Consider the following 23,296-nt stretch of genomic DNA (forward strand, 5'->3'; position numbering starts at 1 on the left):
TGTTGATGCGGCTATTATCACACATAGTCTCTGCTTTCACAGTCCACATTTCTGCACTGCGCGCATGCAACATTCAGGATCAGCTAACTACTAGCTACACGTCCATGGTGTCGCAAGAAGACTAGGCGCCCCATGAACCATTTCAGCACATTTACGAGTTCCCCAATCCATCAATTTACCTGGAATAGATACTGAAAACACAGCAGACTTGGTTTTGGTCAAAACCGCCTTGTGTCAGCTATTCTAGTTAAAGCCACTATGGACTCGAGAGACATAGCCCCTGATTCGTGGGAACAGGAGGACGATGTTGAGGCCACGGCTGATACCGAACTTCAGTCCGCCTTCACCGGGCTCAACGTTAACGCTCCGGAATTCGTACCATCCTTTCTTTCTCGGGGTCCACCGGAAAACGATACGTCTGATGGTAAACTAACAGCGTTTATAAACCGACTGACAGCATTAATGCAGTCTGACCATAAAAGGGCTTTTAGCTGGAAATGTTTTCATCGGGCTAGCAGCACAGATGCCAGCGATTATTTGAGCGCTATCTTTACCATAGCCGAGTGAAGATATTTTCATTTTACCTAGTCAGGTGTACGTTACTACTTTATAATATGTTGATTTAGGGCGTTTTAATACATATTTGTGAACTGTCATGAACTAATGCCCGGCTAGCTATGAGTGGCAAGTTTAGCAGCCGACATCAGGATATTTACTGTTTCTCCACCTTCATTCATTCCACTTGTTAATACATGATAGTATGACGTACATAACACTAAATGAACTAGCACTTATTTTAAAAGTTTAATCAGATTTGTGTGCACATTACTTGAACAACACTAATGAGAAATATGATTAAAATTATATATGAGACGAATACTGAAATAATCGCAATTCTAGCTATTTTATTCAACACAGCAGCGGGTCGCCCCCTCATGGGTGCTGCCGTGTTTGACACGTGACCAGCTGTGTCGTACAATTAAATTACTATTAATAGTAGACAAATGACCTGATAATATTTGACACTCGTCTGTTTCAGGTTAATTTATTGTGTAAATTACAAGGGGGCATGTCCACACCAACTCTGATAAAACTGTCAGTATTATAGACGAAATTTCCAGTTTGTTGTTACCTGTACACTGAAAGTATAAGTATTCAACTTCTGTCACAACAGTGAGCTAAACAACCTAATTAAACTGTCTATAGATAACAAACTGTTCTTAAAAAGGCATGAAATGGAAGTTGCAATAGTCTTTTCTTCTCTATTGGGGGCATTTCCTCCGAGGAGGCAAGGGAGACAGTGCCTCCTCAAGAAAATAATCCATATTACAGAGATAAAACAACGCAAGTATTACAAAATGTGACATTAAATCACATGTTTTTCTAAAGTAACACTGTCCAACAGCGACAGCAGCAGGTAAAGTTGCAGCAACTGGCTGCGTCTCTCTTGCCTCCCCTGAGCCCATTGAGTTTTAACAGAAAAAAGTGCAGTGGGTTTGGTGGGGGGTAATTGAGAATGAATAGGGTCATGTGAGTCGATGCTTCTATGGCGCTATGATTGGTTATGATTGGATGTTTTTGTGTGTGTTCCGCGTTTCACGAATCATTCTGAATGAACAAAATGATGACTTTAATGGGAAGACTAATTAAAAAGTAAACAACTCACCCACTTAGATATCGCTGCTTTGTCACATCAAAATCAAACCTGAAATAGGCTGAAGACATGATGACTGTGGGGGATTTTTAGTGAGCAATCAGCAATCAGTGAAATTAAAGATACATCTTATTCGTGGAGTATCTTCGACCAATGTTTACCGAGCTTACCGAAAATAAGTTGACTTAAAAAGGAACAGCTGAACATCAGTTCACCAAAAAAAAAAAAAAAAGTTTAAATTGTTACTGCCTTTAGTTGTTATTTTGGAATAAATGAAAAAAATGCTTTAAACACTAACTTATTTATTAACAAGATTTATACTTGTTTTTAATAAATATATGAATTTAAATACAAGACATGAATTTATTTACATTTGATTTATTAAAAAAAAAAAAAAAAAAACTGTGAGGACTTTCAACTGCATGCCACTGATTCAAGTAAAACGGTATTGAAAAATAAATGTAGAGGGACTTGATTTTGTCCATTAATTTAATATTGCTGCAATCTCATGTGAGTGACAGCTTGTCCTGCCCTCGCACCAGTAAACACGTCATCAGAGAAAATATGTCATTGCAAGAGGGAAGGAAAGTTATTTTGATTAAAGAATATGAGGGCACATAATAAAAAAAAAAATAAAAAAGATGTGCACAGATAAATAAATACTGCAATAGTCCATAAAAATAAGAATAGTCAGGTTTTTAATTTCATGGTGATCCTAAAACTGCCAGATTTACAACTGAGTTTAATTTAATGTTATCCAGTCATAACCCCTATCTCTTTAAACAGGCACTGATGCAGTGGCAAGCATGGAGATCTCAGAACCAGTGGGTATGTTCATGTTTTTTGGATAGCTGTCTATTAAGCTAGACTCTGATTTTCTACTTGGGTTTTGTGTTCTGGATATAGTGTTGCACTTCCACTAATGCTGCTTCATCAGCCATACAGAGGGCAACTTGGGCTTGTTACATCAGCACTCATGTGCTCATATTACAGGCCTTATTTATCCCTTTACTTACACCTCCAGCCGCAGCTACTGACCCAGAGAAGCAGATGACAATGTTTCCAATATTTCTTGGATTGTATATGTTCAATGACCTGTTAGGTCATTAGGTCAATAGAACTGTCAAAACAACGAATGCATTTCTTAATTTTCTGTCAGTGTAACTTGTTGCTTATCTTGATTTTGATTTTGTGTATTGTGGTTTGTGTATTGTTATGCAATACAATATATGTTAAAGGGATAGTTCACCCAAAAATGAAAATTTGATGTTTATCTGCTTACCCCCAGGACATCCAAGATATAGGTGACTTTGTTTCTTAAGTAGAACACAAATGATGATTTTTAACTCCAACCGTTGCCGTCTGTCAGCCGTATAATGCACGTCAATGGCAACTTTGTCTATAAGAGTTAAAAAAAAACATGCACAGACAAATCCAAATTAAACCCTGTGGCTCGTGACGACACAATGATGTCCTAAGACATGAAACGATTGGTTTGTGCGAGAAACCTAACAGTATTTATATAATTTTTTACCTCTAAAACACCACTATGTCCAACTGCGTTCAGCATTCGCTTAGTGAGGTCTGATGACGCTCTGACAACGGCAGTGATGTCTCGCGCTTATACTTCAGTGAGTGCTAGACATTACTTCCGTTGTCAGAGCGCGATCAGACCTCACTAAGCGAATGCTGAATGCAGTTGGACATAGTGGTGCATTAGAGGTAAAAAAATTATATAAATACTGTTCGGTTTCTCACACAAACCGATCGTTTCATGTCTTAGGACATCATTGTGTCGTCACGAGCCGCAGGGTTTAATTTGGATTTGTCTAAGCAAGTTTTATTTACTCTTATAAAAGAAGTTCCCATTGACCCACATTATACGGCTGACAGACGGCAACGGTTGTAGTTAAAAATCATCATTTGTGTTCTACTGAAGAAACAAAGTCACCTACATCTTGGATGTCCTGGGGGTAAGCAGATAAACATCAAATTTTCATTTTTGGGTGAACTATCTCTTTAATTGAAATTCATTTCATGTTCTGTTTAATTCTCTTAATCAGAATTAAGAGAATCAGTTTTTTAGCATTTTATTTAGGATTTTGTTAAGATACCTACATTTAAATAATTTTAAGACTTATTGGGGCCCTCTTGGAAGTTTGTCAAGGCCCCCTAGTGGCCCCCTGTCACCTGGTTGAGAAACACTGGCCTAAAGGAATAGTATTTTTAAAGTATTTTCCAGGAACAGGTCATTGTATTTTAGTAAGATTTAACATTGAATTCTGCATCCACTAAATTCAAATATGTTCCTTTGACTGTCCCCACAGTTGCAGTGGAGAACGGAGAGACAGATGCCAGCGCAGTGGAGACGTGGGAGCAGAAGGGAGAGCTGGATGAAGAGGAACCAGGAGGTGGATCCCCGGCTGACACTGGATGCTGTGGAGATGAGGAACAGGATGAAATGATGGAGGAGGATGAAGAGATGCCGACCCCCAAGCTGCCTCCTCCTCTACCAGATGCCCCTAAGAAAGAACATGTGAATGTTGTGTTCATTGGACATGTGGGTATGTTAACATGTTTTTAGTCTCAGTGAAATTTTGGAAAACCACTAGCCACAGTGGCTGGTGAGCAAAAACTTTAATATAATATTTATTATTTATTTATCTGTTTGTTTGCCTGATTTATTTTTCTTTTGTACAGATGCAGGCAAGTCTACAATTGGTGGACAGATTATGTGAGTGAACCATGATTCTTTATTACAAAGTCTTGACTGCTGTAACCTTCTGTTATACATTATGATATATGATGTGACAAAATGCATATTTAATTGTTTTCTATTAAGGTATCTAACTGGTATGGTGGACAAAAGAACGCTGGAGAAATATGAACGGGAGGCAAAAGAGAAGAACAGAGAGACCTGGTAAACAGTTTTATTTAATGATGTTTTATTAACAAAATTCGGGAGGAGCAGGTGCAGATAATTAGACTAATTATCACAGGTGGAAGCATTCAGCTAATCAACCAACGGAGGTATATATACTGCAGACTTACCTCTGTTCGATTGACAGTTTATCAGCATCCCTCCACCACCCCATCTCCTCACTTCTAAATTCTGTCTCTCATAACCACATCCGGGGGGAGTACTCCGGGTTCGGGCCAAAATTCCGAGCTCGGAGCCCTCCCCCTGGACAGCACGCCAAATACGCATTACTTTTCTCTATCTAATTATATGTTTATGTGAACTCGTGAATGCCTTTCTTTCCATGCCTTTTCATGGAAAACTGCATAAGAGCATACATTTTTGGGGGTCATTAAGTCTCTTATGCTGCATTTATTTGATCAAAATACTGTAAAAGCAGTAATATTGTGAAATATTATTACAATTTTAAATAATTGTTTTTATTTTAATACATTTTTAAAATAAAATTTATTCCTGTGATGGAAAGCTGAAGTTTCAGCAGTCATTACTCCAGTCTTCACATGATCCTTCAGAAATCATTCTGATATGCTGATTTGCTGCTCAAGAAACATTTCTTATTATTATTATTAGTGTTGAAAACAGTGTTCTGGTTAAATATTTTTGTAGAAATTGTGATCTTCAGAAAGTTCAACTATTAACCCTTATGTGTTGTTGGGGATGTTGTTTTCATCCACTATAGGGTGTTTTTGAGTCTTAATTTGGCCACAACTTTCTCTGTGTTTCAGCAAATTGAATGATTTTTGGTGACAAATCTTATTTTGATACATATTTTGGGAAAATGCTTTGAAAATTTTCAAAACCTCAAAAATACACTGTTTACTACCCTTTCGTTATGTTCGTGGATGAAAACATCCACCAAATTAAACTGCTGTAAAAATGTATCAGATAAATATTTTTTTCAATTTTTTTTTGCATAAATCTGTTAATCAACCTCAGTCCTGAACAAAACTACTAAATGTTTTTTAAAAAAATCCAGGATTTGTACTCTTTTATTGCAAAGTTTATAAATTATGTCACTGATTTGGGGGAAAAAACACACAAAATGACTTATTTTCAATATAAAAAGTGATTGTAGATTTTTTTTTACCTTTTATCACAGTCTTGGACATATGAAAGATTAGTAACAACATTAGTTTTGATGCATTGTTAGTTGTTGTGCAGCATCAGATTTTAATTTTTTCTCCCTCATTTACTGTTCGTGGCTGTTTTTGCCCCACTGACTTCCATTATAACGACATTTTTTGATTGCAAAGCCATGACACCATATAATCATGCATTCTTAATTGATGGTGGTTTTCCCTGTTGGGAAGAGGTAAAATTTGTAATTTTTACAGTTGATCACCAGGTGGCACCATTAACCCTTTAGATAGGCCTCAACTGTAAAAATGACAGATTTTACCTCTTCCCAACAGGGAACACCACTATTAATCAAGAATGCATGATTATATGGTGTCATGGCTTGCAATCAAAAAATGTCGTTATAATGGAAGTCAGTGGGGCAAAAACAGCCACGAACAGTAAATGAGGGAGAAAAAATTAAAATCTGATGCTGCACAACAACTAACAATGCATCAAAACTAATGTTGTTACTAATCTTTCATATGTCCAAGACTGTGATAAAAGGTAAAAAAAAATCTACAATCACTTTTTATATTGAAAATAAGTCATTTTGTGTGTTTTTTCCCCCAAATCAGTGACATAATTTATAAACTTTGCAATAAAAGAGTACAAATCCTGGATTTTTTTAAAAAAAATATTTAGTAGTTTTGTTCAGGACTGAGGTTGATTAACAGATTTATGCAAAAAAAAATTGAAAAAAATATTTATCTGATACATTTTTACAGCAGTTTAATTTAGTGGATGTTTTCATTCACGAACATAACAAAAGGGTAGTAAATTTGAACAATACACAAGGGTTAATTTCTTCTTCTTCTTTTTTTAAATCTTACTGACCCCAAACTTTTAAATGGCAGTGTACATCATGTGACAAACATGGAGTTTAGTTAAAAAGCTTTTTATAAAATAAGAAAACCTAATGGCATAGTCACTTTTAGATGTCTGTGTGAGCTTTTCAAATGTTCATTCCTTTTTGAGTGAAATATTTGTTATCATGATGCAATCTGGGTTGAAATGACATGTCATTCATCTGTTATCCTTGCAGGTATCTCTCCTGGGCTCTAGATACAAACCAAGAGGAAAGAGACAAGGGGAAAACAGTAGAAGTTGGAAGAGCCTACTTTGAAACTGAGAAAAAGCACTTTACTATTCTTGATGCCCCGGGCCATAAAAGCTTTGTACCCAACATGATTGGGGGGGCATCCCAAGCTGACTTGGCAGTGCTGGTGAGTTCCTCTTGAATTGCCTCATTTATTTGCCTTGCAGCAGAGCTGATTGTTGCTGATAGCTCTGTAGCTAAGCTGTGCAAGTCATGTTGAATTGAGAGTACAAAATCAGATAAAAGGTTTGGTAATAATTCTGAACATTTTTAATTTACATTTCTTTTTTTCACATACTAATATATAGTATATAATAAGAAATTAAAGGTGCCCAAGAATGCTTTTTCACAAGATGTAATATAAGTCTAAAGTGTCCCCTGAATGTGTCTGTGAAGTTTCAGCTCAAAATACCCCATAGATTTTTTTAAATAAAATTTTTTAACTGCCTATTTTGGGGCATCATTAACTATGCACTGATTTTTTCAGCGCGCCCCCCCTTTAATTTGCGTACTCCCTGCCACACGAGCTCTCGATTATATTACAGCACATTTACAAAGTTCACACAGCTAATATAACCCTCAAAATGGTTCTTTACAAGATGTTTGTCATGCATGCTGTATGCATGCTTCGAATTATGTGAGTAAAGTATTTATTTTGATGTTTATATTTGATTCTCTATGAGTTTGAGGCTGTGCTCCGTGGCTAACGGCTAATGCTACACTGTTGGATAGATTTATAAAGAATGAAGTTGTGTTTATGAATTATACAGACTGCAAGTGTTTAAAAATGAAAATAGCGACGACTCTTGTCTCCGTGAATTCAGTAATAAACGATGGTAACTTTAACCACATTTAACAGTACATTAGCAACATGCTAACAAAACATTTAGATAGACAATTTACAAATATCACTAAAAATATCATGCTATCATGGATCATGTCAGTTATTATTGCTCCATCTGCCATTTTCGCTGTTGTTCTTGCTTACCTAGTCTGTTGATTCACCTGTGCAGATCCAGACGTTACTGGCTGCCCTTGTCTAATGCCTTTCATAATGTTGGGAACATGGGCTGGCATATGCAAATATGGGCGTACACCCCGAATATGTTGAGATCCGGGTTTTCCGGAAGTCTTTTAAACAAATGATATTTACATAAGAAAGAGAAAGCAATGGAGTTTGAAACTCAATGTATGTCTTTTCCATGTACTGAACTCTTGTTATTTAACTATGCCGAGGTAAATTCAAATTTTGAATCTAGGGCACCTTTAATATAAAAATTAAGTTAAATGAATCAAAAGTGACAATAAATTTATATACAATCTCTCAAAAGATTTCTTTTTTCTTTTTTTAAATGCTGTTTTTGGCACTTTCTAAGAATCCTTCATAAAAATGTATCACAAAATGTTTCCATAAATAATATTAAGCAGCAATTGTTTTCAACATTGATAATAATAAGAACTTTTTCTCGAGCACCAAATCAGCATATTAGCATGATTTCTGAAGGATCATGTGACACTGAAGACTAGAGTAATGATGCTGAAAATTTAGCTTTGCCATCACAGGAATAAATTACATTTTAAAAGATATTAAAATTAATTATTTTAAATTGTAACCATATTTCACAATATTTTTATGTTTTTACTGTATTTTTGATCAAATAAATACAGCCTTGGTGAGAATAAGAGACTAATTTCAAAAACATTACCGACCGCAAACTTTTGAACGATAGTGTACATATAAATTAAAATAGATAAATGAAATAATAGGTTTTGACTTTATTTTATCTAGATTTATTGACAAACACTTGTTTTCCTTTTCTTCAGGTCATCTCTGCCAGAAAGGGTGAGTTTGAGACTGGTTTTGAAAAAGGAGGTCAAACAAGGGAGCATACCATGCTGGCCAAAACAGCTGGAGTCAAACATCTGATAGTCCTCATCAACAAAATGGACGATCCCACTGTGAACTGGAGTTTGGATAGGTATGTTAAATAGAGTTTGACTTCTATCATTCTAATCCTTGTATCTGGTCCTTCTTTTACCAATTACTACACATTTACCCCACAGATATGAGGAATGTAAAGAGAAGTTAGTGCCATTTCTGAAGAAAGTGGGCTTTAATCCAAAGAAAGACATTCACTTCATGCCGTGCTCCGGACTGACAGGAGCCAACCTGAAAGAATCTTCTGAGTTGTGCCCCTGGTACACGTAAGTGTAACATGTCATTTTTCAGGTTACCATGAACATATGAAGATGAAATCCGAGCGACAATTGGCAGTTTACTTAAACCATGCAACGTCAACTGGCGGCCCGCGGGCCAAATCCGGCCCGCCAGAGATTTCCATCCGGCCCCCAGAATAATACTGAATTCAGGAATAGCCTTGTAAGAGGAAAAAGTTTAGGGCTGGTCCGAATACCATTTTTTGATGAACATCGACTATTCGAAGCTTCGGAGAGAGGGGCTGAACATATTTTTTTCTCTAATAAAGGCAGGAATCTGTGTCTGTATATCCGTTTGCATTTTTATTATTTCGAGAACCGTTCATCCAATCGACTTCACAGGGAGTGCAGTGTCGCATTTGGTGCAATATAGATGGACACGCGAGACGCGACACATTCAGAATTAATAAACTTTTAGTAAACTACAGTTAGAGCAGCGCGAGCGTGAAGCGGCGCACCTCACGCGGGCAGGGCTTATGCTCCGAGAACGGACACTGCACTAGTGATATAAAACGCACACACACAGGTCTGTTAAACTAAGCAATACTTTTAAGGTAGTCTAATAATTTCTGACTAACAAATTGACACAGAAATTTAAACAAAGAAAAACGAAATTAAGTTAAATTAAAAACGAGATTAATTTAGATTTATAATAACGGGTAAAAATGCTAATACATTTTGTCTATTATTCTATTTTCCACAATGTCAAAGCAACAAAACACAAGCTCAGACATGCACAAACTCCGCTGTTCTGCGCTCTAGCCAGAGAACACTCCCGTTGCTGGAACACGCGTCGGTTCTATTTCTAGCATGCACGCGTTTTCTGCGTGGCTCGAGCGCGCCTGAGACGCGTGTCTCAGTGTGCAAACTCCAACCTGTTAAATATGGGAGCCGAAATAAAAACGGACACGCCACGCAGCTGAGTCGCTCACGCAGCCAGTGTGTCGCCGGCCTTATTCAAGGGGGAATGAGAACCGTTTTTTATTTTTAATCTAACGAAACAAAAAGCCTTCTGAAAAGTAGCTTGTGCCATAGCCTGCCTTCAGTCAAGAATGACGATAAACGCGTTCTCTCATTGAACATCTTTTATTGTTTCACGTGCTCATTTTTTCACAAATGTCAAAATTTTCCTTGCCTGGGATTTGCGCACAATTGCGTGACAGTGATGGACAGCTTGAAAGCCTCACAAATATGAAGCCTAAAATATCGCTATCGCCCCCTGGTGGCTTGCTGCAGTACAGGTAATATGTAAAAAATAACATAAATTTGGAATTAGAATTAGTATATCAAATAATAACATACAGTATTAGGATACAATTCGAATTTTATTTTATATTACGAGTATCTGGCCCTTACAGTGTCTGCAGTGAAAAATTCTGGCCCTTGGACAAATATAGTTGATGACCCCTGACTTAAACTCTGAAATTTTATAGGGGATTGCCGTTTATTTCACATCTGGACAGCCTGCCAAACTTCACCAGATCAATTGATGGTCCCATCAGATTGGCTATTGTGGATAAATACAAGGTAAGTGAAAGATGGTATAAATATCTTAACATTTGATGTCAAGTTTAATGACATTTGCATATGCAGCATGCTCCTCAAAACCGCATCTGTTGTTCCAAAATATAATATTCTGAGTGTCTATCAAGAGTGTCTTACTGTTCCAAATACTGCTATTGTCTCAGTTTCTGCTGATGATTGCTTTTTGGCAGGAAAGCATCTAGTATAATAGTGGTTCTCTACCCAGACAAAATGTGTGTGGTATTATGAAACCAATAATCTAAACTAAGCCCTGTGTTCAGCACATGTAATGAGATTAAGTTCCAAGTTAATTAAAGCCTTGCTTAGTTTCCTTGCTAGAGCTGGCAATTACCACCAGATTGAAGCGTCAGTAATTGGATAGAAAACATCTTCAAATATGCTTGACACCCAAGTGCTACATGTGAATTTAGGCATCACAACATTATAATGTAATGTTACAAAATAGTGATACTGAATTATTAGTGTTTTTTTAGATTAACTTTAAAAGGTTAGTTCACCCAAAAATGAAAATTCTGTCATTAATTACTCACCCTCATGTTGCTCCACACCCATAAGACCTTCTTTCATCTTCAGAACACAAATTAAGATATTTTTGATGAAATTTGAGAGGTATGTGATTTGTCCATAGACAGCAACTTAAAGGGTTAGTTCACCCAAAAATGAAAATTATGTCATTAATGACTCACCCTCATGTCGTTCCAAACCCGTAAGACCTTCATACATCTTCAGAACACAGTTTAAGATATTTTAGATTTAGTCCAAGAGCTTTCTGTCCCTCCATTGAAAATGTATGTATGGTATACTGTCCATGTCCAGAAAGGTAATAAAAACACCATCAAAGTAGTCCATGTGACATCAGTGGGTTAGTTAGAATTTGTTGAAGCATCGAAAATACATTTTGGTCCAAAAATAACAAAAACTATGACTTCATTCAGCATTGTATTCTCTTCCGGAATCCTTTCCATTGAATTGATTCCATTGAATCCTTTCATCTGTCGGCGTTGGTAATGCACTTTTACATCACCGTGGTTGTTTTTGGCGATTAGGACATCCGCGACATTTTGAAGCATCGAAAATACATTTTGGTCCAAAAATAACAAAAACTACGACTTTATTCAGCATTGTATTCTCTTCCGGGTCTGTTGTCAATTCGCATTCACGACTCCTCTTCTTCTTCTTTCCTGTTTTATGGCGGTTGGCATCCAGCTTATTGGTGCATTACCGCCCCCTTCTGCTTCGGAGTGTGGTTCACGACTCCACAGTGATGCTGCTGACGTGTTATCCGGTGCGCCCGAGCTTCGTTTACAGTCTGAGGGAGACGCACGCTGTATTCAAGCTATTCTACATTGTTTGTATTTTGGTATTGCTATATTTTTTAAAATGGTGCGTAAGTGTGCATGTCGCGGATGTCCTAATCACCAAAAACAACCACGGTGACGTAAAAGTGCATTACCAACGCCGACAGATAAAAGGATTCAATGGAATCAACTCAATGGAAAGGATTCCAGAAGAGAAGACAATGCTGAATAAAGTCGTAGTTTTTGTTATTTTTGAACCAAAATGTATTTTCGATGCTTCAACAAATTCTAACTAACCCACTGATGTCACATGGACTACTTTGATGATGTTTTTATTACCTTTCTGGACATGGACGGTCTACCGTACATACACTTTCAATGGAGGGACAGAAAGCTCTCGGACTAAATCTAAAATATCTTAAACAGTGTTCCGAAGATGAACGGATGTCTTACGGGTTTGGAATGACATGAGGGTGAGTCATTAATGACACCCTTTAAGGTGCTCTAAGCGACCTGGGTGGAGAAACTTCCTGGCGTTCGAAGTGTTGTCAAACAAAACCGGGTAGCTATACCCTCCCTCCTCCTCCTCCTCCCCTCCCCTCCGTGCTTCCTGAAACAGTCATGAACGCGCATTTGAAATCATTCTTGTCGGTTATTGGCTGGAGCATGTTTATTATGTTTAGTGGTCCAGGCTGCACCAGGTAGTTTTTGTTGCCGTTTTTGGAGCTTGTGGCGACTACAGAGACCGCGTTTTTTTACAGTGTGTTCAGGGTTCAGGCAGCTAGCAGATAGTGAGGAGATGTTTGCTGTACGTGACAAAAAATGTTTTGGCCTAAAAACGTGTGACATCGCTTAGAGCACCTTTAAGTGAGCAGTAAATGATGACAGAGGTAATCTAAATGTAAAAAGATGGAAATGTTTAGGCACAATTACATATTCAATAATAAATGAAAAATGTAAAATAGTTATGTTCTCTCATGAGATATTTGTCTACATGTTATGCGTGGTACTAAAATTCTAGACTATTCTGTCAAAATGAACAATACTTTTAAATGCTACATGTGAATTTAGGCCTCACAACATTATAATGTTATTGTTATAATGTTATAATATAGTGTTATTAAATAAAAGATTAAATGATGGCAGAGGTAATCTAAATGTAAAAATGGAAGAAATGATTAGGCACGAATAAATATGCAATAATAAATTTATAAAAATCTCTAATATCTGCCGATAGAGTACATAATTCTGCTTTATAATCTCTTGTGCAGGACATGGGCACCGTGGTGCTTGGAAAACTCGAGTCTGGATGCATCGGAAAAGCACAACAGCTTATTATGATGCCAAATAGGGTAAGACTGTACAAAACAACAGTATGCATGAGAGAATGTCCTTCTTGTTTTGTTAGGTACAAATACATTATGTTGTTATCTTACCCATTATGTTGAATGATCACAGTCAGCGTCTGAAACACTGTTTGTTCTTATTTCCCAGCACACGGTGGAGGTGTTGAGTCTTCTCTCCGATGATGTGGAGACGGATTACGCCGGGCCTGGTGAAAACCTGAAGCTCCGGCTCAAAGGCATTGAGGAGGAAGAGATTCTCCCAGGTTTTATCCTATGCAATGCTGAGAACCTCTGCCACTCAGGGCGCACTTTCGATGCCCAGGTAATGATTCCAGCACTGATGCTAAAGATTATGAATATTATCTCATTTTTGTTTGAAAGATCTTAATGGCTTTTTTCTTTGTTTTTGTTCACAGATTGTCATTATTGAACACAAATCATTATATGCCCAGGTTACAATGCAGTACTACACATCCATACCTGCATAGAAGAAGTGCAGATTACAGTAAGTCATTTTGTGCGCACTTATAAAACATTCAGACGTTCATTCAAATCTCCACTATAGAGAGCAGAGCATTATGGGTTGGTAGCCTAAGATTTTTAACTGTCATATTCCCCAAAAACCTCCTCATATAGGCATTAATCTGTCTGGTGGACAAGAAGACAGGAGAAAAGAGCAAGACTCGCCCACGCTTTGTCAAACAAGACCAAGTATGCATCGCCCGTCTTAGGGCTGCAGGAACTATCTGCTTAGAGACTTTTAAAGACTTCCCTCAGATGGGACGCTTCACCTTGAGAGATGAGGGTAAGATATAACATGACAATTCAAAAATATATTTTCATATCATACATAAATGCAATGACAGATATAGTATTCCTTGAATACTAAAATGAAGATGTATTCATGATTTTTTTTAGGTAAGACAATCGCAATTGGCAAGGTGCTGAAGTTGGTACCTGAGAAGGACTAAATGCGGGTGGAAGGACTTCCGTGGTGCACTCTGGGATTGAGGAGGATGCAGTGATGTGTGCCTGCCAGATGTCCTCCAAACTGCTCCATCTTCCCACTGTGGATCAGTCTAAGAAAATTACTTTGGAAAAAGGACATTATCAAAGTGACAGTATCAATTTTAGGAAGAACATTAACATAGAAAGACAAGCTCAGTGTGACAGCTTTCTCATATTGAGAGCTCAGCTATGCCACTCATGTAGCCCAATTTTTAAAGCCAGTTTCTCTCTACTGGTACATATTCAATCTTAAAATGGATGCAATTTTCTTTTAAGGCATTGGCTTTTTCTTTTTATGTTGAAATACAGATGACAGAGGGAGTCTTGGTGAGGTTAATGCCATTCAAACATAACATTCAGATCACCCCCCCCCCCCCCCCCCCCACACACACACACGAATGCAGGGTCTCTGGTTGCATATCACTTTATAACAACATCATCTGGACAGTTAGAGACTGCTGACTGTTTTATTATGGCATGAAAGGGGTCCATACAGGGTCAGAGCTTGCCAGTACCCTTGCTCTTTACCTGGAAAGCCCTGCAAGAGGCCTTGGTCCTTCAAATAAAATTACACTTATGTAAAGATGTAATCATGCACAAGATGAGCAGATGAATGTGTTTACTGTGATGTCATTACATAACAAATGACAAATACACCCATGCGATTAAAAAAAAAGAACTTGTCACATCAGCTGGGGTAAATTCTGTACACTCCTGATGGGGATGTAAACATCAAACTTCCAAAAAAAATAAAACACTAAAATGACTTTAAATGAAAATGGATCTTTGCTTTTAGCTTTGGTTTGTTTATATATTTGTTTATATTGTGTTCAGTATCCTGGAACTCACATTGCAGTTTGCATATTCTGGATTATTCTGCTAATGCACTATGGTCAATAGTTTAATTAAAGCAGCAAAGGAAGATGGGACCAAATGGGCATGATAATGCAGAAAATAATTCGCCACTGATAAATTAAGTGGTATTTTATTGCTTACACTTACGTTTAGACTATTTTAAAATTGATATATTTGTAAATTTATAAACGTCCACCAGAAATGGAGAATCTAGGGAACTGTTTACTAATCATTTTAAATGATATATGATCAGTTTATATTATTATTATAAATATTATATAAAATAAAAAAATAGAATAATATATTAAACCATCCGTTTTCGAGGTCTGCAAAACTTATTTTATTTTAAAAATAGGCCTGGATTTAAAAAAAAAAAAAAAGTTTTGTTGTGCTGCAGAAAAGTGAAATCTAATTTGTGAAGCACCCCACTACTCTAATACATTTTCAAAATAAAAGTCTATGTGACGTTTACGGAAAATGAGCATGCGCCTCGTACTTACTTTACACACGTGCAGCATGGAGTCGCCACGAGAAGAATTGGTTCTCGACCGGTCTCAGGTAAACGAGCAGTATTTGATAGTTTCTTTTCCTCAAATATTTGTTGTGTTTTATAATTTTTTTTGGTGTGTATATTTACGGTTTGGTGGGTACCTTGTTAAAATCTATTGTCAAACAAGGATGCAAGTTGGCTAACCGCTTTACAAGCGAAGCAACCAAATTCTCGAAGTTTAGTTATATATATATATATATATATATATATATATATATATATATATATATATATATATATATATATATATATATATATATATATATATATATATATATACGACATTTATTATGTTTGCTTTGACGTTTTATATATGTGCTTGTGCTCAATGAAGTTAACATTGTTCATGACTATGACAATGACTGATTCTATGGCTGTTTCTGATGTTGAATATTAGGTTTACTACTGTGTAAAACACGTTTAATTTAGTTAAAACATGTATTACAGGTGAAGAAGGCTGTACAGGCTTTACAGGCATATATAAAGAGCAGCTCCTCGTCCCAGAAACTTTTCCAGAATGAGGGCCAGGTCGTCTCTCTACTGTTTACTCAATGGAAAATCCCTAAGAAGGAGCAAATCATTCGCATGTAAGTTTTCTTAAAGGAAAATTTGAAGTTATTGATTCATTGAATCCAGTCATTTATTTCTGAGATACTTAATGGACTTCAGTATGTTACTGCTCTTAATAAGTATGCTTTGCCCTACAGTCCTTTACCCCACGCGCTGAGAACAGAATCAGGAGACGTCTGTCTCTTTACTAAAGATGAACCCAACATGACCACAGAACAGACGCGCAGATTCTACAAGAAGTTACTCACGGAAAGAGGGGTCAAACATGTCATAGAGGTACGATTGGTCTGATCCTGCAATGCTTTTAGCTATTATTATAAGTTTACCAGATGTAAATGCACTTCAGCAAACCCTGTCCTTCTGTCTCAGTGCTGGGTGTGGGTTAAAAAGTGCTAAAATACCTCAAAGTGTATCCAGACGAGTCTCCTCCTCCATTAGAGCTTGTCTCTACAAACTTTGAAACAACCAAGCATGTACATTTTATATGACAGTATGTATTGGAACATCTAAAATACGTTTACATCAATTTTTCTCTTGTTAGGTGATTCCCTTCAAGATGTTGAAAACTGAGTATAAGCCATTTGAAGCCAAGAAAAGACTGCTAGGCAACTTTGATTTGTTTCTGGCAGACGCACGCATTCGACGCAGGTTACCCTCTCAAATCGGGAAACATTTCTATTTAAGGAAGAAGTAAGTTTGCATTTAAATGCACAACAAAACTAGTTCACAAAAATAGGTCAGAATTGACATGTATTGCATCCATTAGATATTTAAATGCTTAGTTTTATGATTATAGCTCTGTCGTTTTTATTGTGGGGGAAAAAACATAATGGAATGCAGTACAATGTTGATTGAAAGATATACAAAAACATTCCACAAAAGCCTGTTATATCATATTTAATACTCACATTTTTTTGTATGATTTAACAAATGATGTATGGATAACCAAGTAAACCTAAGTTGCTTCATTTCAGAAAGTGTTCATTAGGGGTGTAAATCGGACAGTTCATCACGATTCGATACAATATCGATTCTCATAGCCAGCTATTCGATATTTTCCGATACCTCAAAAAGTTCTGTGATACGATTATGATACGATTCGATCAATATTTCGATATTTTGAGCCTATTTTACACAACCGGTTACATTTTTATTAACTCACAACTGCAACCAAAATATATAACAAACATTTATTTCAAAATTTCACATCCTGAACCCTGATTGGGACATCCACAAATAAAAAATTCACACAGTAATCTAATGACAGCTTATGACATGACAGCAGTCAAGAAAGTATTTTAGTTCTGTGTTAAAATGTGTAATGTCAAAAAACTGATAAACAAGGAATACATATATACACACACACACACACACACACACACATAATTAAAAGACATTTATTTTAAATGTATAGCGCAGGTTTTTAATGAAGCAACAACATATTATAGGTAGGACAAAACAAGACGGGCTATTAATATTCTTTCATTGGGCAAATGTATTATAAAGGCTCTAATACAGAGCGGCACAAAGCATTTGCGCGCATCCCGTGTGCAGAATGATGCGCTTGAAGCAACACAGAGTCACAGCGCGTGGCGCTCCTATGCGGCAGTTTATTCTTTCAGTGACAGTTCCATCAACTGTCCCGAGTGTCTTTCACAAGTTCTGAAAGGTAGTTTAAATGAGAATACATGCGTTGGCGATAATGCATAGACTGATATTGTGTGAAAATGTAGAGAGTGTTAAAACAAAGGTGCCTCTATAATTAGCCCACAGGAATTGTTTTTTTTTTATGCATTGCATCGATGCATCGGATTCGTTAGACATTAGATCGTTGTATCAATCTATATCGATGTATTGTTACACCCCTAGTGTTCATCTTGAATTAAGATTTTACAGCAAAAAGACACTTGTACCACATTTTGAAGGGGGATGTACTTAGAATTACTAAAAGGCATTTTACTTGCTAAAAAGTGTAGACTATCAGTCGAACTGAAGGCATGTGCTAGATTGTGTACAACAGGTTTTTCAGCAAAGTTTTGATCATGTTGATGATTGAAAATTTATTTCCAATATTATACAGTACGCTTTATAGTTTCTCAACTCTGGCCCTCGAGGTCTGTTTTTCTGCAGAGTTTTTCTCCAACCCTAATCAAACTAAACTGAAGCTAATCGATGTCTTCAGGATTACTAAAAAGATATAGGCAGTTTGATTAAGATTGATTAAATGAACAATATGCATCAATACAAGAACATCAAGATAATTATTGCACTTCTGGAGCTTTGAAAAGTAGTCATGCCTATCATTAAGCCTATAATTTTTTAGTTTGTTCTTATCAACGAAAAACAAGTGATAAAAGTCTGCTTCTAAATGTGTATCATTGTTCTGCAATTTATAAAAAAAAAAGATTTTACAATATCTGTAACTTCATGTTAAGGTGAAAGATTTCCCCACACACATTTTGCAACAGGTTCAAGTTTGATTATGTGGATTTGATTTCATGAACGTGATGTCTTTGTGAGCTGTATGAATTATATTGCCACACTACTGACAATAAACAATGGTCTTTTTTTCCCCAATGTTCATTCTGAATGACATTCATTGAAATTCTGTCTCTGTGTCAGGTCTCCTCTGTCGGTGAATCTAGAGAGTAAACATCTGGCCAGATATATGGAACGCCTCATTCATGGCACCACCGTCAGTGTCTCGAACAAAGGCTCTTGTTGGTATGAATATTGTTTATTTTCTCTGATACAGTTACAGTAGGTAGAAGCACTGCAGCAAACCATTTCCTGCTCCATAACAGCTGGATATGGGTTAAAAAATGTGCAATAGTAACTCATAGTGTATCCAGACAGGTCTCCTTCGTCTGTTGGAACTTGTCCCTACAAACTATGAAACATTTCTCTTCCAAATTTCCAAAAATGTTTTCAGTTGCCCTGATTGTGTGTTTTACCTTTGCAGCATGGCACGTGTAGCACATTCTGGCATGACGGCAGATGAGATAGTTGAGAATGTGATCACGGCAGTTTCCACTATTTCATCAAAGTTAGCAACAGTGAGTAGAGCGAGTAAAGAGTTTTGTGTATGTAACCAGCCCACTTTCTTTTCGCTGTACCATTCGCTACTCATTTATTGGGATGTTTGTTTCTATTCAAGTTTTTTTGACCTACAACCTTAAATCTCTGTTTCCCTCACAGACAGGAACAAACATAAAAATCATCCATTTGAAGAGTGAGACCTCAGTTGCGCTGCCCATCTACACCTCTGATTTGAGTCATGTTCAATTGTTGGAGGAGGCCCAGAAGAAAGCTCGTTTAACAAAGGTGAAGTTACTTAACATAGGCAAAACAGATATGTGGCCAAAAATAGTTTTGTAAAATGAGCAGTCATTAGTTTTACCTTTTACCCTTTTTAGGGAGCACAAAAGAGGAAGAAAGAAAATGAGAAAACAGAAGTATCAGAGCTGATCACTAAAGAGACTGAGAAAGATAAAGACAGTGAAGAGGAGGAAATGCCACAGCTGGTGCCAATCGAGACGCCAGCCAAAAAGCCAAAACAGGAGGTCAGTGTCTGCACAGTTAGTAAAAACAGTATTTACACTGCATGGATGTTAATGCCATAATAGTGTTGTGTGTAATATTTTATTTTTTATTTTTTTACAGGGCATATCCATAAAAGGATTGAAAAAGGCACCTAAGCCTGCTGGCAAAGGACTTAAGAAAACTGTAAAAGACAAAAAACTGGCCAAGATAACACCCAAGGTCACAGAACCTGTCCTGAAAAGAAAAGCTAAAACAAATAAAATCTGAAATGCAATTAATGTGCAGCTTTCTCGTCCTGTCAACAAATTACGTGGATATATATAACAAGAATTTGTATTATACATGGTTGTTTATGAGGTTTTTGTGAACATTTGTTCTGACAGATGAATTAAAAGAATTCTAAATCTGATGGTTTTTGTGAATTCACTTAAAGGGGTGATTGATTATGATTTCACTTTTTTTTTTTTTTTTTTAACTTTAGTTAGTTTGTAATGTTTCTGTTAGAGCATAAACACCATCTGCAAAGTTATGACAATCAAAGTTCAATGCAAAAGGAGATATTTTCTTTTAAAGAATTTGCTGTTTAAGGACTAAGTTTAGGCATGCAACCAGGGTTAGGTGCTTCTACAATAATGTTATTCACCTATTTTTCCCCTGTGATTTTAGAGATAAGTTATGGGTAGGATTAGGTTTAGGGGTAGAAATAGGGTTAAGACTAAATTTTCAGACAGGAATGTTGTTCCAGGATCAATAAAATAAGTTGATCTAGGAACATGTCTTACTTGGCAAAATCACGGTGACCGTCCCTGAGAACACGCAACAGAGGGGGTGAGGCCATGTTGGGCTGCTTTAGAGAAAAGTTTGTAGTAGAGTTGTTACCATGCCGCCATTTTATGCTGGACTGCTTCATAAACGAGGGTCAATTCAACGCTGGATTTGTACAAAAGATTAACATGATAGTCGATGAGTTAAACCAACTCCACAGCAACTATAGAAATTTATTCACTAACCATTCAGAAATGTCCAGATGCATTCTAAATGTGACTTCTTCCTGAGTCTCTCCATTAGTGTCCGATTTTGGTTTGAACAATGTAAGGCTGAACACCGTTACTGACAATTGTTATTTTGGCTGCATGAGATTCTCCAGTTTTGTTGTTGACCAACTGAAGTGAGCTATTAAAACACTGCCCTCTTCTGGAAAGCAGCCAGGAACAGCAGCTCATTTGCATTTAAAGGGACGCACAAAAACGTGTTTTTGCTCACAAACAGGCAAATTCGACAAGCTATAATAAATGATCTGTGGGGTATTTTGATCTGAAACTTCACAGACACATTCTGGGGACACCAGAGACTTATATTACATCTTGTATAAGGGGCCTTATAGGTCCCCCTTAAATGAAGTCAGTATCTGGTTTGTCAGCTTTGATTTTACAACCTTCTGTTTACAGTAGGTTTGTGTAATGGATGTATTATATTACATGCATTTGATGAGCTAGACAAAGTGTTGGACCAGCTGCTCCTCTGTTTGTACTGCTGTTCTTGCTCCCACTGTTGTTTTCACATGGGTTTGTTGTGAGTTCTTCCTCTTGGTTTGGCAATGGTCATCTAGTCACTGAATATAAGTCCCTTATTTTTTAAATTACCTGTTTTGGTCAAGACAGATGTTTTGAACCGTCTTTTGAGAGTATTGTGTATGTCTTTGAAGCTGATTACAACGAGAGGAACCAATTGGTCTCAGAAGGCAAGTAAAAAGCTGTTTTTGATGCTATTAGCAATGTTTAGATTATATTGTTAAAGGGATAGTTCAGCCACAAATTAAAATTGTGTACTTACCCTCATATTGTTTCAAAACTACAATGTCTGCTGTGGAACAACATGTATATTTAAAGAAATGTCTCCGTGTTCATTATGTCCATCCAGTGGAGATTAACCAAGCATTTATATTTTGTGTTCCCCAGTAAAAGACAGTTTTGGAATGACATGAGGGTAAGTAAATGACAGAATTTTCATTTTTTTGCTGAACTATCACTTTCAGAAAGACATTATAAACTCTGTGAACTGCACAAAGTGAGTGACATTAAAGGATTAGTTCACTTTCTAATTAAAATTTACTGATAATTTACTCACCCCCATGTCATCCAAGATGTTCATGTCTTTCTTTCTTCAGTCGAAAAGAAATTAAGGTTTTTGATGAAAACATTCCAGGATTTTCTCCATATAGTGGACTTCAATGGAGCCTAAAAGGTTGAAGGTCAAAATAACAGTTTACAGCGACTCCAGACGAGAAATAGAGAAACCATCGCTCATTTTCTAAAAAAAAAATTACAATTTTATACATTTTAACCATAAATGCCCATCTTGAACTAGCTCTTTTCTTCTCTATTTGAATTCCAGCAGTGTAAATGCTGCTAAGTGTATTACTGCCCTCCACAGGTCAAAGTTTGAACTAATTGTTATATACACTTGCACTAGAATATTGTATATGACAATTTAGTTCAAAATTTGACCTGTGGAGGGCAGTAATACACTTAGCAGCATCTACACTGCTGGAATTCAAATAGAGAAGAAGAAGAAGAGAGCTAGTTCAAGATGGGCATTTATTGTTAAAACGTATAAAATTTATTTTTAAGAAAATGAGCGATGGTTTCTCTAGATAAGACCCTTATTCCTCATCTGGGATCATGTAGAATGCTTTGAATGCTGCAACTGAAACTGTAATTTTGACCTTCAACCATTTGGGCTCCATTGAAGTCCACTATATAGAGAAAAATCCTGGAATGTTTTCATCAAAAACCTTAATTTCTTTTCAACTGAAGAAAGAAAGACATGAACATCTTGGATGACATGGGGGTGAGTAAATTAGCAGTAAATTTTAATTTAAAAGTGAACTAATCCTTTAACTTATGTGTATTTTTCTCTTTTTTTTGTGCACGTATAGATTTGTAAGTGTACTTGTTGGCAGTCAGGATGCGCTCTGTGGCTCAGTGTGATTTAAGTGAAGATGCGACTCCGCAGACTGTTTCAATTCCAGTTCAGGACCCTGGACCTAGAGACCCCAGTTGTTGGACTTACTACCACAAACCCATCGTCATCTTGATCATTGGTGGGCTTGCATTGAGTTCTGGTTTGGTGGTAATCCTCAGTTCTAGTGGATTATTTGGTAGTAAGTTTAGAGAGACAGTCTCTGTGAATGATGAAGTGGGCCCATTGTGTCTTTCAATTGGGCTGATGTTTGCTGTGCTCGGTGTGGTCTGGACATTGATCATAAAAGAAAATGTGAAACACAAAAGGCAGATGATCTAGAATTAGATAAATAGTCAAAGAGATCACATGGAAAACCTTCATGCAAACATGTATATCTTACATATCGCTCATGTGGTGTTTTGATAATCATTTATCTTCAGGTTTGTGATTCTGATAAAGTATTCTGATAAAAGCATTGGTTTACTGCTGAACATCAAGGTTTATTCACTTCAGTGTACTTTGAACATCATCTGTACAGGTGTGCGTCATGT

At 36.7% G+C, this 23,296-nt stretch overlaps 2 protein-coding genes and 2 non-coding genes across 4 annotated transcripts; all 4 read left to right on the forward strand.

Moving 5' to 3' along the window:
• Positions 1–79: 79 nt before the first annotated feature.
• Positions 80–15,042, forward strand: gspt1 (G1 to S phase transition 1). Its single transcript, XM_048170105.1, is given in 15 exon segments — positions 80–424; positions 2,441–2,482; positions 3,982–4,218; positions 4,355–4,388; positions 4,497–4,574; positions 6,796–6,976; positions 8,674–8,828; positions 8,914–9,054; positions 10,500–10,593; positions 13,181–13,261; positions 13,404–13,577; positions 13,672–13,690; positions 13,693–13,760; positions 13,892–14,060; positions 14,174–15,042. Coding segments are annotated over 15 exon segments (1,692 nt in total). The 5' UTR covers positions 80–258; the 3' UTR covers positions 14,227–15,042.
• Positions 15,043–15,521: 479 nt separating this feature from the next.
• Positions 15,522–20,190, forward strand: rsl1d1 (ribosomal L1 domain containing 1). The gene is made up of 9 exons (XM_048170107.1): positions 15,522–15,676; positions 16,116–16,255; positions 16,376–16,514; positions 16,780–16,928; positions 18,861–18,962; positions 19,201–19,294; positions 19,437–19,562; positions 19,655–19,801; positions 19,902–20,190. Exons 1-9 carry the CDS (start codon positions 15,596–15,598, stop codon positions 20,046–20,048), a joined length of 1,125 nt encoding a protein of 374 aa, XP_048026064.1. The 5' UTR covers positions 15,522–15,595; the 3' UTR covers positions 20,049–20,190.
• On the forward strand, positions 16,576–16,705 carry LOC125256063. The gene has a single exon (XR_007182045.1). It is a non-coding gene; the product is annotated as a small nucleolar RNA SNORA55 (small nucleolar RNA).
• LOC125256064 lies at positions 19,009–19,141 on the forward strand. Its single transcript, XR_007182046.1, has one exon. It is a non-coding gene; the product is annotated as a small nucleolar RNA SNORA55 (small nucleolar RNA).
• Positions 20,191–23,296: the final 3,106 nt, after the last annotated feature.

This window comes from Megalobrama amblycephala, linkage group LG20, assembly GCF_018812025.1.
Source record: "Megalobrama amblycephala isolate DHTTF-2021 linkage group LG20, ASM1881202v1, whole genome shotgun sequence".
Classification (NCBI taxonomy): domain Eukaryota; kingdom Metazoa; phylum Chordata; class Actinopteri; order Cypriniformes; family Xenocyprididae; genus Megalobrama; species Megalobrama amblycephala.

Bases quoted from the DNA above. Each gene is read 5' to 3' on its own strand.
- rsl1d1 (XM_048170107.1), top strand. From the start codon at position 15,596: ATGAGCATGCGCCTCGTACTTACTTTACACACGTGCAGCATGGAGTCG. The intron at 16,515-16,779 runs GTACGATTGGTC...TTCTCTTGTTAG, and splicing joins GGGTCAAACATGTCATAGAG to GTGATTCCCTTCAAGATGTT. The intron at 19,295-19,436 runs GTGAGTAGAGCG...TTTCCCTCACAG, and splicing joins TTTCATCAAAGTTAGCAACA to ACAGGAACAAACATAAAAAT.